We start from the raw sequence: 13,487 nt of genomic DNA on the forward strand, positions 1-13,487 counted from the left end.
AGATACTCAAGCACATATTTGTCTACATTGAGGTTCAAATTTTCGACCTTTGGGGTATGAGCAGCCTTGCGGATTCTGATATACTTGAGATTTGAGAGCTTTTTATGGGGGTCACTTGGTTGATTTCACAAAATAAAAGATTACTAAATTTGTTTCTGTTAGATTCCAGGTTTTGTCCATCTTGTTGATTTGGAGATACAAGTTATGTCTATGTTTTTGTATAACATCACTATCGGATTCAATTGCAGATAAACAGTTTGCAAATTTGGGTAATTCATGCCTGACATGCATCCCTTTCACACTAGACTAAAATATATTGCATTGAACTTTTTAGATGTTTTAGTAAGTTTAAGAGGGGACTTTGTGCAGTGTGATTTGAGATGGACAAGAAGTGAAGATATTAGATATCTCAAGTCTGTTCATGTACACATTAATATTAAACCAGTTGAATAAAGTTTCCTGTTGGCTAATTCTTTATTTATTTTTAAAAATTGATATTTTTCGTATTTTGGAACTTGTCGGTTCTTGTGAGAGATAATGACTGGATGACTACTTTGATATTTTAATTTATTGAATATATATATTTTTTTATCAATAAAGAAAATACTCTTTTGATGGAACACAATAGTACCAAAGTATAAATTTTTTAATAAATGAGACTTCACATTGCCCCATCTTTCTGGTGTCTTTTCCTTTTGATTTGGTCCTACATCTCTATCAAAAGTCAAGAGGGATTGTTTTTCATGCCACTTTGTCAAAAATAGTGAATGCAACATTTGATCTCTTCACCCACCACATTGTTATTCCTGTCTGATTGATCTAGAACATTCTCCTTATTCTCATCAGCACACAATGCAATGTTTCTTGTCGCTCTAGGCTTCCCAGGTGGTCATGGTCACTTTTCACATACTCCGTAGAAAACTTAATATAAAAATCACAAGAAGTAGCTAGAGACCTACGAGGGAATTGAAGCAGAGTTGAGAAGTACAGTTAAACTTAGGATAACATATTCTGCTAATTAGAAGCCCTCACACTGAATACTACTTGAATCTGAGACTGTAAGTGTAAGTTTTCCAAACTATAACCATGACTACCAAGTATTACAGTGCGGAGCAGATATGTAGTCCTATTCTCTGATAAAATAAATGGGTTAAATGGCATTTTGGTCACTCAAGTGACCAAAAAATTGCAGTTGGGTCATTCAACTCAAAAAAATTTCAGCCACGTCATTTTATTTACAGTGGCATGGTTCAGTGACTTGCTTAAAAAAATTCACAGTGGCATGTACAATCACATGAAACAGTATTTTGGTCACTCAACTGGCTCAAAATTTGTAATTTATTCATTAAACTGAAGAAATTTTCGTTCAGGTTACTGACCATTTCGTCCATTAAAAAACTCAAAAGAAAACTAAATGAGGAGGTTTCCGACAACCCCTATTTTCTCTCTTAAAATATGTTTGCTTATTTGTTCAACCAAGATCAATTAAGAGCTAAATTTTTAATTAATGAATGAAAAAATTGAGATGTAGGTAAAAATATTCATGAGGGAATAGTTAGGGTTTCTTCAAATTTAGGGAATGACTCGACACTATATTATAAGTATTTTTGTATAACTTTCTTAAAGTTAAATTGGAAAGCAAAATAAGATAATTTTTTGACATTTCGACTAGCTCTAAACAGATTTAGGGAAGATAGATTAGAGAAAATATAAATGATGATGTTCTTATACTGGTTATAATTTAAATTTAAAAATGCAGCGTGCAAGGGTTAGCTTAGTTGGTTAAACAGATGATAACTATCCTCTTGGTCACAGGTTCGAAACCCACGGGAGGAACGGAATGTAACGGCGAGTGATCTGAATGAAAATTTTAGGAGTAAAATGATGTGAATAAAAGTTTTTTGAGTGGGATAAGCGAATGCAAGTTTTCAGTCAATTGAATGACCAATACTCCATTTAACCCTAAAATAAATGAAATCCATGAAATGCAGGTGGATGCAATGCAACGTTCTCCAATATAAAATTCTTGAACTTACAGTAATTTTGAAAAAACTTCCTGGTATTGCAGTCACCGGGCACCTTCAGTACCAGATATGAGCATAAACGAAAGTGTGCAAAGTAGATGCTCAAAATCAAGAAGATATGTCAAGGAAGCCTGTTCATAAATAACTTCAAATTCATTTCACCACTTCTTGTGTTCCATGATCATACTCATCAGTCCGAGCAAGTTGAATGTACAATTTGTAGGTAAATATGGTCATCATCAAAATTCATGATTCATGTAACAAAAATAATAGTGTCATTCACAACATAATATAATTCTTAATTAACTACTGGCATCTGTAGTCACAAAAAATCTTAAACATGCACTGAGTACACTTTGAACAAAGAGACTTTTTGCGTTTTAAGTAATTTCGTTAAATAGCAAACACTGCAAGAAGAAAATAAGGGTCAACCATTTATTTATAACTGGACAAGGCTAAATTTTGACTAACAGCAGTCAAATTTGTTTTCGCACAAATTAAATCGGTCATATTTATTTTTTTAGGACCTCTCGTGAATTAATAATAACCTACACATCAGAATCAGATTCGTCCTTGGAGAAGTCCACAAAAAATTTAAAGCATACATAAAAGACAAGGAGAATGAATAAAGAAGAGATGACGCAAACACTAATGGTAAGACCTAATGAGTGAGAAAGCACAGCAGAAGTCCCTGCAATGAAAGCCACCATTACTGCTATAATCGACACCACATTGAGAATTACAGAAGTATAGACCAGGTCTTCTATTACCCCCGTCCTATCATTCAATGGTGCTAAGAAGTAGAAAAACAATGAACAAATTGAGAATAGAAGGGCAATGGTATCGGCTACCATAAATGTCTTAAAGGCCGGCTTCCTTAAAAGAATTGCGGAACCTTGGTTGGGTCCTTCATTTCCATCAAAACCACCTGGCATGGCGAATCCTGCTGTCAAGGCTACTGTGGTTATGAGTGCAGCCACTATCATATGAGTGTTCACCATTTCTTTCAACTCTTTTTTTCTTTCTTCATCATAATCTTTGTCTTCAGTGTCGGGCTCTGGCTCTGGCACTGGCAGTTCGCCTTTAATCCAATAGTCCCAGGTGTGTTGAACCTGGGTTCTATCAAGCGTTATTCCAACAAGCGCCTGTGAGATTGTTCAATCAAGGTATGTGCATGAGACACAAAGTGCATTAATTCGGGATACCTAGCACTACTCATTACATAATTAGTGTATAATTTAAAATCTATAGACATCAAAAGAATGTATTAGATATATTGATATATTAATGATAATTGTTGTCTCAACACTCACGTACCTGATCGATTAGAGAACCAGTCTGTTTTTCATGAAACATATCTTTAGGAGTGAAATTTGTGTCGTTCACCATATCCCAGTCAGCATTCCAGTTACCTGCATTCTGGAGTTCTTCAGTATAATATCCTAACTTGGCAATAAGGTGAAGAGGCGTACTTCCATCAATGTCCCTTTGAGAGAAAAGAGTGGTCTTCATATCTTTTGACAGAATGAAACTGATTACTATCTTTTGCTTTTGTTTCACCGCAATATGCAATATGTTTTGACTATTCCCATCCACACTCTCCCAAGCATCTGGCAAATATTTTAGAAGTTCACTTAACACAACCGTGTGTCCCTTATATGACGCTATGTGAATAGCTGTTCTCTTATATTTTTTATCTGCATAATATGCCACAGGTTTATCTGCATTCACTAGATCTTTAATTGAAGCCCACAGATTATTATGTGCTGCAAAGTGAAATGCCGTCCATCCATTATTATCTGCTACCTTTGGAAGATCTTCATTCTTTTCTAATAGAAGTCTCATGCATTCTGACATCATGACCAACATAATTGTTAAGACAGAAGTCATGTATGCAAGCCAGCCAGGAACATGGCCAAAAGAAAGTAAAATTCACATTTAAAGAAATAGTTAGTTCTGTAAGTAGAAAGTTCACTCAACTAACTTGTGCCTACTTTAATTTCATTACCACTCAACAATTTAAGGTCGTGTTTAGCATTATTATTGCCCTTTTCGATGAAAAAGAGCTAAAACAAATGTTTGATAAAGTTTAAAAGCGGTTTTTCTTGAAAGTGTTTTTGGCCAAACTGCTGTAAGAGAAAGCATATCACCAAGATTTTTATAACAAGTAAAACAACTACTGAGTGTATAAATTTGATTCCTTTTAACTAAATAATTTAATAGCATTTATTTAGTAGGCATAATTATCATATTCAATTTTTTACAGGTATCAATTTAATATTTCATACTAATATTTTTCTATCGATCTCTGTTTCGTAGGGATTACGAGGTTCAATTCTCTATAAATACTAATTTGAAATTTTAATCTCTACCGGATTAATAATAACATAACAATTTTAAAATTAATCCGTACCATATCCGTCGGCACTCATTAGTGCAGCATGCAAAGCCGTTCTTCCATCAGGACCTCCAAACGTTGGCGATTCACAATTGTCGAGAATTACTTTGGTCACACCAGCGTAACACCTAACTGCAGCAAGGTAGAGTGGAGTTTCCCTATACTTATTCTGAGGATATGCATAACTTGGATCTTCCTTTACTAATAGCTTAACCACGTTCTCGTTATTGTATCGAACTGCCACGTGCAAGGCAGTTTCAAGTTCCAAGTTGGTAGCTCTAATCAGATTTTGTAGGACTGTAGATGCTCTGTTCTCTGGATTATTAGGCCGCGGAACCGTAGACTTGGCCTTATTAGTGACTGCTTCAACCACAGCGCAGTTACCCTGTCTTGCTGCTAGGTGAAGAGCAGTCTCACCTCTTGAGTTCATCTGCAATAGTAGTGATTCATCTGCACGTTGTAAAATCTCTTTCACGCACTTCACACTCTTGAGTTGGCATGCAAGATGAAGCACTGTATTATTTGCAGGTGTCAGTTGATTACGTACCAGAAGCCAGTCCTTCCCCTTGAGGACATTAACGTCGTCTTCACCGAGAGCTAAGTACAAGTCACAATCCATATGATTTGTTGTTTATATGATTTTGTATATGATCACCAAAATTGCAGAAGGATGCAAGGAAGAATACTTGCAAATATGTAAATGACCGGTGCTTATACCTAACTAATTAGCAACACTTGATCAATTGGTCTTTAAAAATTAATTAGTATATTAAATGTCTATTAGTAACATTATGATTGATTGATTTCAACTCTTTCACATGATCAGGTGTGAAGTCAACTTATGTTTAATAAGATGTTAGTAATAATTGTATTTAAAAATTTACTCCCAGATCTAAACAGTTCTCTAGAGTAGGGATGGCAAAATAATCCGATCCGACGGATACCCGATCCGAAACCCGAAATTTTGGATTTACCGAACCCGATTTTTTAGATTTGGATTTGGATATGGATTTAATTTTTAAACCCAAAAATTTTTGGATTTGGATTTGGATTTGGATATTAGGTATACCGATCTGAAACCCGATCCGAAATGCGAAACTCTATCCGAACCCAATCCGAACCCGAAATCCGGAAAAAAACCCGAATTATTATATATATATATACATAATATTAGAATTTTATATATTACACATTATAATATTATAATATTATAATATATATTAATAATATACATTATACATATTATTATATGATTTTTAGAACATATATTTTTATATTTATGTTAAAAATTAATTAATTATAAAGTTTAATTAAATATGATTATTCAATCATTTATACGGGTGAAAATATTTATAAGGTTAACAAAATATCTTTTAGTAATAAATCTAAAAAATTGGGTATCAATTGAGTTGATTTTTTATATATTAGCTATACATAAAATAACACAATTAATGATGTGGTGTAGTGGTTGAAGATGACACGTTAAAACTCTTTCTCTATAAATCTTGTGTTCGATACCAATCACTTGCAATATCAATAATTATACAAATTTTCAGATTTCGGATTCGGGTTCGGGTATGAATATCCAATTTAAAAAATTTCGGGTTTCGGGTATACCCGAATCCGATCCGAAATCCGATGGATCGGGTTCGGGTATTCATTTTCGGGTATTTTCGAGTTCGGGTATGGATAAAATTTTCGGGTTTGGATATGAATTCTGCAATACCCGATCCGATCCGACCCGACCCGATTGTCATCCCTACTCTAGAGAGCAAATTGCTGCAGCAACCAAACGGTACTGAACACCACCTTAGTTATTAGTCAAGTAAATTATACTGGTGAAAATAGGACATGCATTAACAAATTATAATACTTACAGAAGCCAACAAAATATTGATGCAGTGGTTGAGTACGTGTTCCCCTTGCGGGAGATCACGAGTTTAACTCTTAGGCGTGCGTGTGTGATTAATTATCAAAGAAAATATAATAATTACTGAAAATTGGAAGAAAGTGACATATATTTGTAAAGGGATTAAATTTCAAAATTATCACTCAAGTGAATATCATATAGCACTTTAGGTTAAGAGTTTGAGCACAGATGTTGCAGGAGACGCTCTTGCAGGCTCTTGGTAAACAGACACAGTGACATAAACAAGCTGACAAGATGCAAATACGTAAAGTAACAATGATCGTGACAGCGTAAACGGTATACCTAACCAGTAATCAGTGGATCGAATTATTTATGTAAAGTTGAAGTTAATTTACATGTTATCTGCGTAGCTAAGCAGTAATTAGTCAACTTACTTAACAACATTATACTTCAATTGTCACCGAAATCACAGTTGTCTTTCTTTCAACTATATGCAGCAAGAGCACTAGTTAAATCTTAACAAATTGTTAATACTCCTCAGTACAAGCAAGTTGAGAGTACAATTTCTAGGTATATAGTCATCATCATCATCATCGAAATTCATCATTCATGTTAGAAAAATAATACTTTCATTTATAACATAATACAGTTCTTAATCATCTGCCAGCACTTGTAGTCACTAAAAATCCTAAACATGCCCCGAGTATACTTATCAAAAACACTTAAAGTCTAGAAACTGAAGTTAACCTTTGTAGAGCTAACAGAGCAGTTACAGCGGACCTGGCATGTGTAGACTCATCTTTGCGCATCCTCCAGGTGAGACAATCCAACATTATTAGCAAAAGGGAACTTCACCAGTGAAGCTACTCTGCCATTATTGGCTCGTATAGTACGCCTTTTGGCATATTTGCATTATCACTTTTGATCTAAACTAAAATCTCCTTGTGACAGAGGGTGGGAAAAAGATCGCTACAAGTAATATTCTTAACACGAGGAAGGGCAATAGCTGTAATATGTACAAACATTTTACTTCAAACAGAGAGACTTTTCTACATACTTGAAAGTTTGTTACATAGCAAAATGTAAAGTAAAATTTAAATATTGTGATTTGCAGCAATCACGTGCCACTTATTGATGTACCTATACAAATTTGGAAAAAATCTAAAGCTTACAAAAATGGCAAGGGGAGAGATTATAAGAGCAATCATACAAAAACGAATAGTAACATAAGATGAGTGAGGTAGTACAGCAGAAGTCCCTGCCATGAAAGCCACTACCATTGCCATAATCGAAACAAAGTTGAACGTCATTGCAACAGTGAGCGTGAAAAGTAATAACCCTTCAGTAATATTGAATTATATCAAGAAGAAGAAAACCAGTGAAACAAGTGACAAAATGAGGGCATATGCATCGGCTACCATAAATATCTTAAAGGAGCTCTTTCTTACAAGTACCGCGGAACCTTGGTTGGGTCCTGGATTGCCGTCAAAACCACCTGGCACGCAAATCCTGCTGTCAAGGATACCGTGGTAATGAGTGCAGCCACTGTCATATTAGCATTGACCACTCTTCTAGCAATTTTAAGCCTACTCTCGGAAGGAAGTTGACTTTCTAGCGTGGCCAGAGATAGACGTTCAACTTCTTCTTCTCGTGCTTTATCTTCAATCCATTGGTTCCAATGGTCTCGAACGCCAATTCTATCCACTGTTACTCCAACCAGCGCCTGGACGATTCATAAACTTAGGGATAATTATATTTTTAAGTTTTATTACTACACAGTTTACTACTACTTACAATGTGAGTGCTAATGGCATATGACTGATATATAAGGAAGATTATGATTTATGAGTTAGCTCATCTAGACTAGCAAAACGTACCTCCTCGCTTTGGATTCCTGTCTGTTTTTGCCAAAGCATATCTATAGGAGTGAAATTTGTATTGTTTGCTGCATTCCAATCAGCGTTCCATTTATCAATACACTGGAGGAAAGGAAAATAAATCCAAACTTGCCAATTAGGTGAAGAGGCGTATTTCTGTCACTGTCCCTGTGACTAGCAAGACCGCTCTGATCATTTGACAAAATGAATTCAGTGACGGACTTATGATTTTGCATCACACTGATATGCAATATATTCTGACCATGTCTATCTGCACTCTCCCAAGCATCTAGCATATATTTTAAAAGTACTTCCAACACCATCATGTGTCCTCATGTGTCCTTTATATGCTGCTACATGAATAGCCGTTCTCTTGTGTTTTTTATCAGCTAGATACACCGCAGATGTATCTAAATTCATTAGAAATTCAACCGACTCGTAAAGATTGTTATGTGCCGCGTAGTGGAATGCCGTCCACCGGTTATCATCTGCTGTCTTAATCAGATCAATGTTCTTTGTTGGGATGGTTAATCTAAACTTATTCACTTTCCTTCCTGTAGATATCTGATTGCCTTTAATTGTTGCTTGGCCAGGGTGTCTGATTATTCTTAGTTATGGAATGATTGCAGGAGAATAAAATAGTAATTGAATATCTATAGGACTTTTGTGATTTGATTTCCTATTTTGTAGGCATCACACCAGACGTGATTTGCCAATTTTCCTATATATGTAATAGTCTCTCATATCAATAAAACACAGCAGTAGTTGAACGTGCATAAACCTTTGTGTTTCTCAGTTTCTTGTTATTCATACTCACATCTGCAGAAGTAGCTCTAATAATCTGGTATCAGAGCCTGGTCAATCTGTGGATGCCAAAGTATATGCCAAGAATGGCGACTGATAAAGGCAAAGAAGGAATAGTTACACTGAATTACCCTATGTTGACAAAATGTAATTACACTGCTTGGGCGATGAAGATGCGTGTTTACATGCAAGTTTATGGTGTGTGGGAGGCAATAGAGCCTAAAGATCCCAAAGCCAGTGTCGAGGATAGACAGGACAAAATGGCGTTAACAACAATCTACCAGGCCATACCCGAGGAGACGTTGTTGTCCCTTGCAGAGAAAAAGACCGCAAAGGAAGCATGGGAAGGCATAAAAATTCTGTACCAAGGTGCAGAGCGAGTGAGGACAGCCAAGATCCAGACACTGAAAACCGAGTTCGAAGCCTTAAACATGAAAGAAAATGAGTCACTCGATGATTTTTGTATGAAAATGAACAGCCTGATAACTAACATCAGAGCATTAGGTGAGGAGATCGTTGAAAGTTATGTGGTTAAAAAGCTTCTCCGAGCAGTACCATCTAAGTTTCTACAAATTGTTTCGACTATTGAACAATTTGGAGATCTAGAGAAGATGACAATCGAAGAAACCATGGGTTCACTTAAGATACATGAGGAAAGACTGTGTGGACAATCTGAATCCAATATAGGCCAACTATTATTAACTGAAGAGGAATGGCTAAGAAAGGACAAGGAAAAAGGAAAGTTATTACTTACCAGAGAAGAGTGGATGAGACGAAGTAACAGGGGAAACACTGATTCAAGCCAAAGATTTCGAAGTGATAATCGTGCTAGAGACAATGGTGGACGTGGTGGACGTGATAGAACAAGAGTCAGATGCTTCAATTGTAGTGGGTATGGACACTATGCCACGGAGTGCAGAAAACCGCGCAGAGATAAAGAACTGAAGGAAGAAGTTAACTTTACCAAAATACAGGATGACGAACCAGCCTTACTCTTATTAGAAAAGGAGGAACAAGCAATGCTCCTGAATGAAGAAAAAATAGTACCAAAGCTGAATAAAAACAAAGCAGAAAACTACACTGAATCAAATGTATAGTATCTAGATAACGGGGCAAGTAACCACATGACGGGACAAAGAACCAAATTCAAGGAACTAAACGAATGTGTGACTGGTCTGGTAAAATTCGGAGATGGATCAACAGTGCAAATAAAAGGGAAAGGCTCGATTGTGTTGAATTGCAAGGATGGCGGTGAACGAATCTTAAGCGAGGTATATTACATCCCTAATCTATGTAATAACATTATTAGCCTTGGACAACTTGTAGAAAATGGTTACAGGGTCATACTTAACGGAGATTATTTGTGGGTATATGAAAGTCAAGGAAAATTGCTTATGAAGGTAAAAAAATCGATGAATAGATTGTACAAAATTCTTATTGAAAGTAACAAACAAAGCTGTATGTTATCAAAATACGACAATCCTTCTTGGTTGTGGCACTCTCGATTTGGCCATATCAACTTCAAGGCCATGTCTCTTATGTCCAAGACTCAGATGGTGAGGGGTATGCCACAAATCGTTCCACCCAAGGAAGTCTGCACCGATTGTTTGATGTCTAAGCAAACACGAAGACCTTTTCCGTCTCACACTGTCTACAGTGCAAAACGAACATTTGATCTTGTGCATGGTGACCTATGCGGACCGATATCTCCAACTATAACTGGTGGTAATAAATATTTTTTTCTACTGGTGGATGATTTTAGTAGAATGATGTGGACCTATCTATTGAAAAGCAAAGATGAGGCTCTCGATGCTTTTAAAAAATTTCATATGCAGGTTGAAAATGGCCCGGAAAAAAGGATTAAAGTACTCAGAACTGACAGAGGTGGAGAGTTCAATTCTAAAGCATTTCAGACTTATTGTGAAGACGCTGGAATTATGCGGCATTTCACGGCTCCCTACTCCCCTCAACAAAACGGGGTAGTAGAAAGACGTAATCGCACTATTGTTGAAATGGCACGTAGTCTTCTGAAGCAAATGGAACTACCATTAACATTCTGGGGCGAAGCTGTTCGTCATGCTACATACCTTCTCAACAGGCTACCAACATAAGCACTTTCAGGAGTTACACCCCACGAGGCATGGTCTGGAGAAAAGCCTCATGTAGGTCACATTCGTGTATTTGGTTGCACAACACACGCAAAGATCTTAAAGGGCCATGTTTCAAAACTTGATGATAGGAGTAAAAGCATGGTGTACTTAGGCAAAGAACCCGGTACAAAAGCCTTCAGATTATATGATCCAGATACAGAAATGATACACGTTAGCAGAGATGTAGTGTTTGAGGAATCGAAACCCTCGTCATGGAACTCTGATACAGAACCACAAGGGGAACAACTGCAGACTTTCTCAGTATTACAACAATTTGCACAACAAGAGAATGAGGCTGTTGTGGAACATGAACCTGTTACACCAAGCGTTTCCAATGTAAGTAGTGATACAGACCAGGACCTGGAGTCCCCCTACTCGACAGGTTCAACATCTGAGAACCAGAATTCAGATTCAGATTCGAGCAGTGAATTTCACAAGTACAGGAGACTAAGTGATATCTACAACAACACTGAACAAATTAAACTCGAGGATGACGAGTTATATTTAATGGGCATTGAGGAACATCAAACTACTCTCAGGCTGTTAAGGAAAACAATTGGAGGAAGGCCATTGAAAAGGAAATGCAAGCCATCGAGGAGAATAAAACTTGGACCCTGACAACTTTACCTCCAGGACATAAAGCTGTTGGCTTGAAGTGGATATACAAGATCAAGAAAGGGCCAACCGGAGAAATTATAAAATATAAGGCGCTTATTGTGGCAAAAGGTTATGTACAACGACAGAGAATTGACTTTGAAGAAGTGTTTGCTCCAGTCACTAGTCTCGAGACTGTTAGACTGTTACTAGCTCTTTCAGCCATGAACGGATGGCAAGTTCACCATCTCGATGTCAAAACAGCTTTCTTGAACGGAGAAATTCTTGAAGAGGTATATGTTACTCAACCAGAGGGTTTTGTTAAAGCAGGCCAGGAGCATAAAGTTTATAAGTTACTCAAGGCCTTGTATGGTTTAAAACAAGCATCGCGTGCTTGGAACGCCAAGCTCAACAAATGTCTCGAAGAATTTGGCTTTAAAAAATGTCCATACGAGCAAGCTGTGTTTATAAAATGTGAGAACAATGAAGTAATAATCATTGACGTGTACGTTGACGACATACTGATAACAGGCACAAATCTTGCAGGCATAGAAGATTTCAAACGAAAGATGAACAGCAAGTTTCAAATGAGTGATCTAGGTAAACTTTCGTACTACCTTGGAATCGAAGTAGAACAAGGAACAGATTGTATAGAGCTTAAACAAATGGGATATGCAAGGAAAATTCTTGAAAAGGATGGGATGTCAGATTGTAACCCCACAAGATTTCCTATGGACCCAAAGGAAACTCTCAGTAAAGATGAAGATGGAAAGCAAGTTGACTCAACCCTGTTCAAAAGTTTGGTTGGGGGGCTGAGATATCTGGTACACACTCGCCCATATATTGCATTTTCGGTTAGAATTGTGAGCAGATATATGGAAAGACCCACATTTTTACACCTAAACGCTGCAAAACGAATACTCAGATATATAAAGGGGACAATCAACTTTGGATTAGTCTACTCGAAGAATGGTGAAAATTCTCTGTTATCAGGATACTCAGACAGTGACCTGGCCGGAAATTTGGACGATCGTAAAAGTACTGGAGGAATGGTTTTCTATCTTAATGAGAATCTTATAACCTGGGTTTCACAGAAACAAAAGTGCGTTGCTCTGTCGTCATGTGAGGCAGAGTTCATGGTTGCCACTGCTGCGGCTTGCCAAGCAATTTGGCTAAGAAATTTGCTGAAACAAATATCTGGGAAGTATGATGGTCCAGTGGTGCTATTTATAGACAACAAATCGGCCATTGATCTTACCAAAAATCCGGTATTTCACGGACGTAGTAAGCACATCGACATCCGTTATCATTTCATTCGTGAATGCGTAGAGAAAGGTGAAATAAGTATCAAGTATGTGTGTTCTGAAAATCAGAAAGCAGATATCATGACCAAGGCACTTACAATTTCAAAATTTGAAGCTATCAGGAAGCTACTTGGTGTTAAGAGCCTGAACAAACAAGTTTAGATTACAGGGGATAATGTTGGGATGGTTAATCTAAACTTATTCACTTTCCTTCCTGTAGATATCTGATTGCCTTTAATTGTTATTTGGCCAGGGTGTCTGATTATTCTTAGTTATGGAGTGATTGCAGGAGAATAAAATAGTAGTTGAATATCTATAGGACTTTTGTGATTTGATTTCCTATTTTGTAGGCATCACACCAGACGTGATTTGCCAATTTTCCTATATATGTAATAGTCTCTCGTATCAATAAAACACAACAGTAGTTGAACGTGCATAAACCTTTGTGTTTCTCAATTTCTTGTTA

General features: G+C 36.7%; 2 protein-coding genes across 2 annotated transcripts; one reads left to right on the forward strand and one right to left on the reverse strand.

Annotated features, from left to right (window-relative positions):
- Positions 1 to 2,572: 2,572 nt before the first annotated feature.
- LOC141673278 (protein ACCELERATED CELL DEATH 6-like) lies at positions 2,573 to 5,109 on the reverse strand. Its single transcript, XM_074480012.1, has 3 exons — positions 4,438 to 5,109; positions 3,342 to 3,874; positions 2,573 to 3,169 (listed from the first exon to the last, which is right to left on the reverse strand). The coding sequence occupies exons 1-3, from the start codon at positions 5,039 to 5,041 to the stop codon at positions 2,573 to 2,575; spliced, it is 1,734 nt and encodes a 577-aa protein (XP_074336113.1). The 5' UTR covers positions 5,042 to 5,109.
- Positions 5,110 to 9,059: 3,950 nt separating this feature from the next.
- LOC141673281 (uncharacterized) lies at positions 9,060 to 10,070 on the forward strand. The gene has a single exon (XM_074480016.1). The coding sequence runs from the start codon at positions 9,060 to 9,062 to the stop codon at positions 10,068 to 10,070; it is 1,011 nt and encodes a 336-aa protein (XP_074336117.1).
- Positions 10,071 to 13,487: the final 3,417 nt, after the last annotated feature.

This window comes from Apium graveolens, chromosome 7, assembly GCF_009905375.1.
Source record: "Apium graveolens cultivar Ventura chromosome 7, ASM990537v1, whole genome shotgun sequence".
Taxonomy (NCBI): Eukaryota; Viridiplantae; Streptophyta; class Magnoliopsida; order Apiales; family Apiaceae; genus Apium; species Apium graveolens.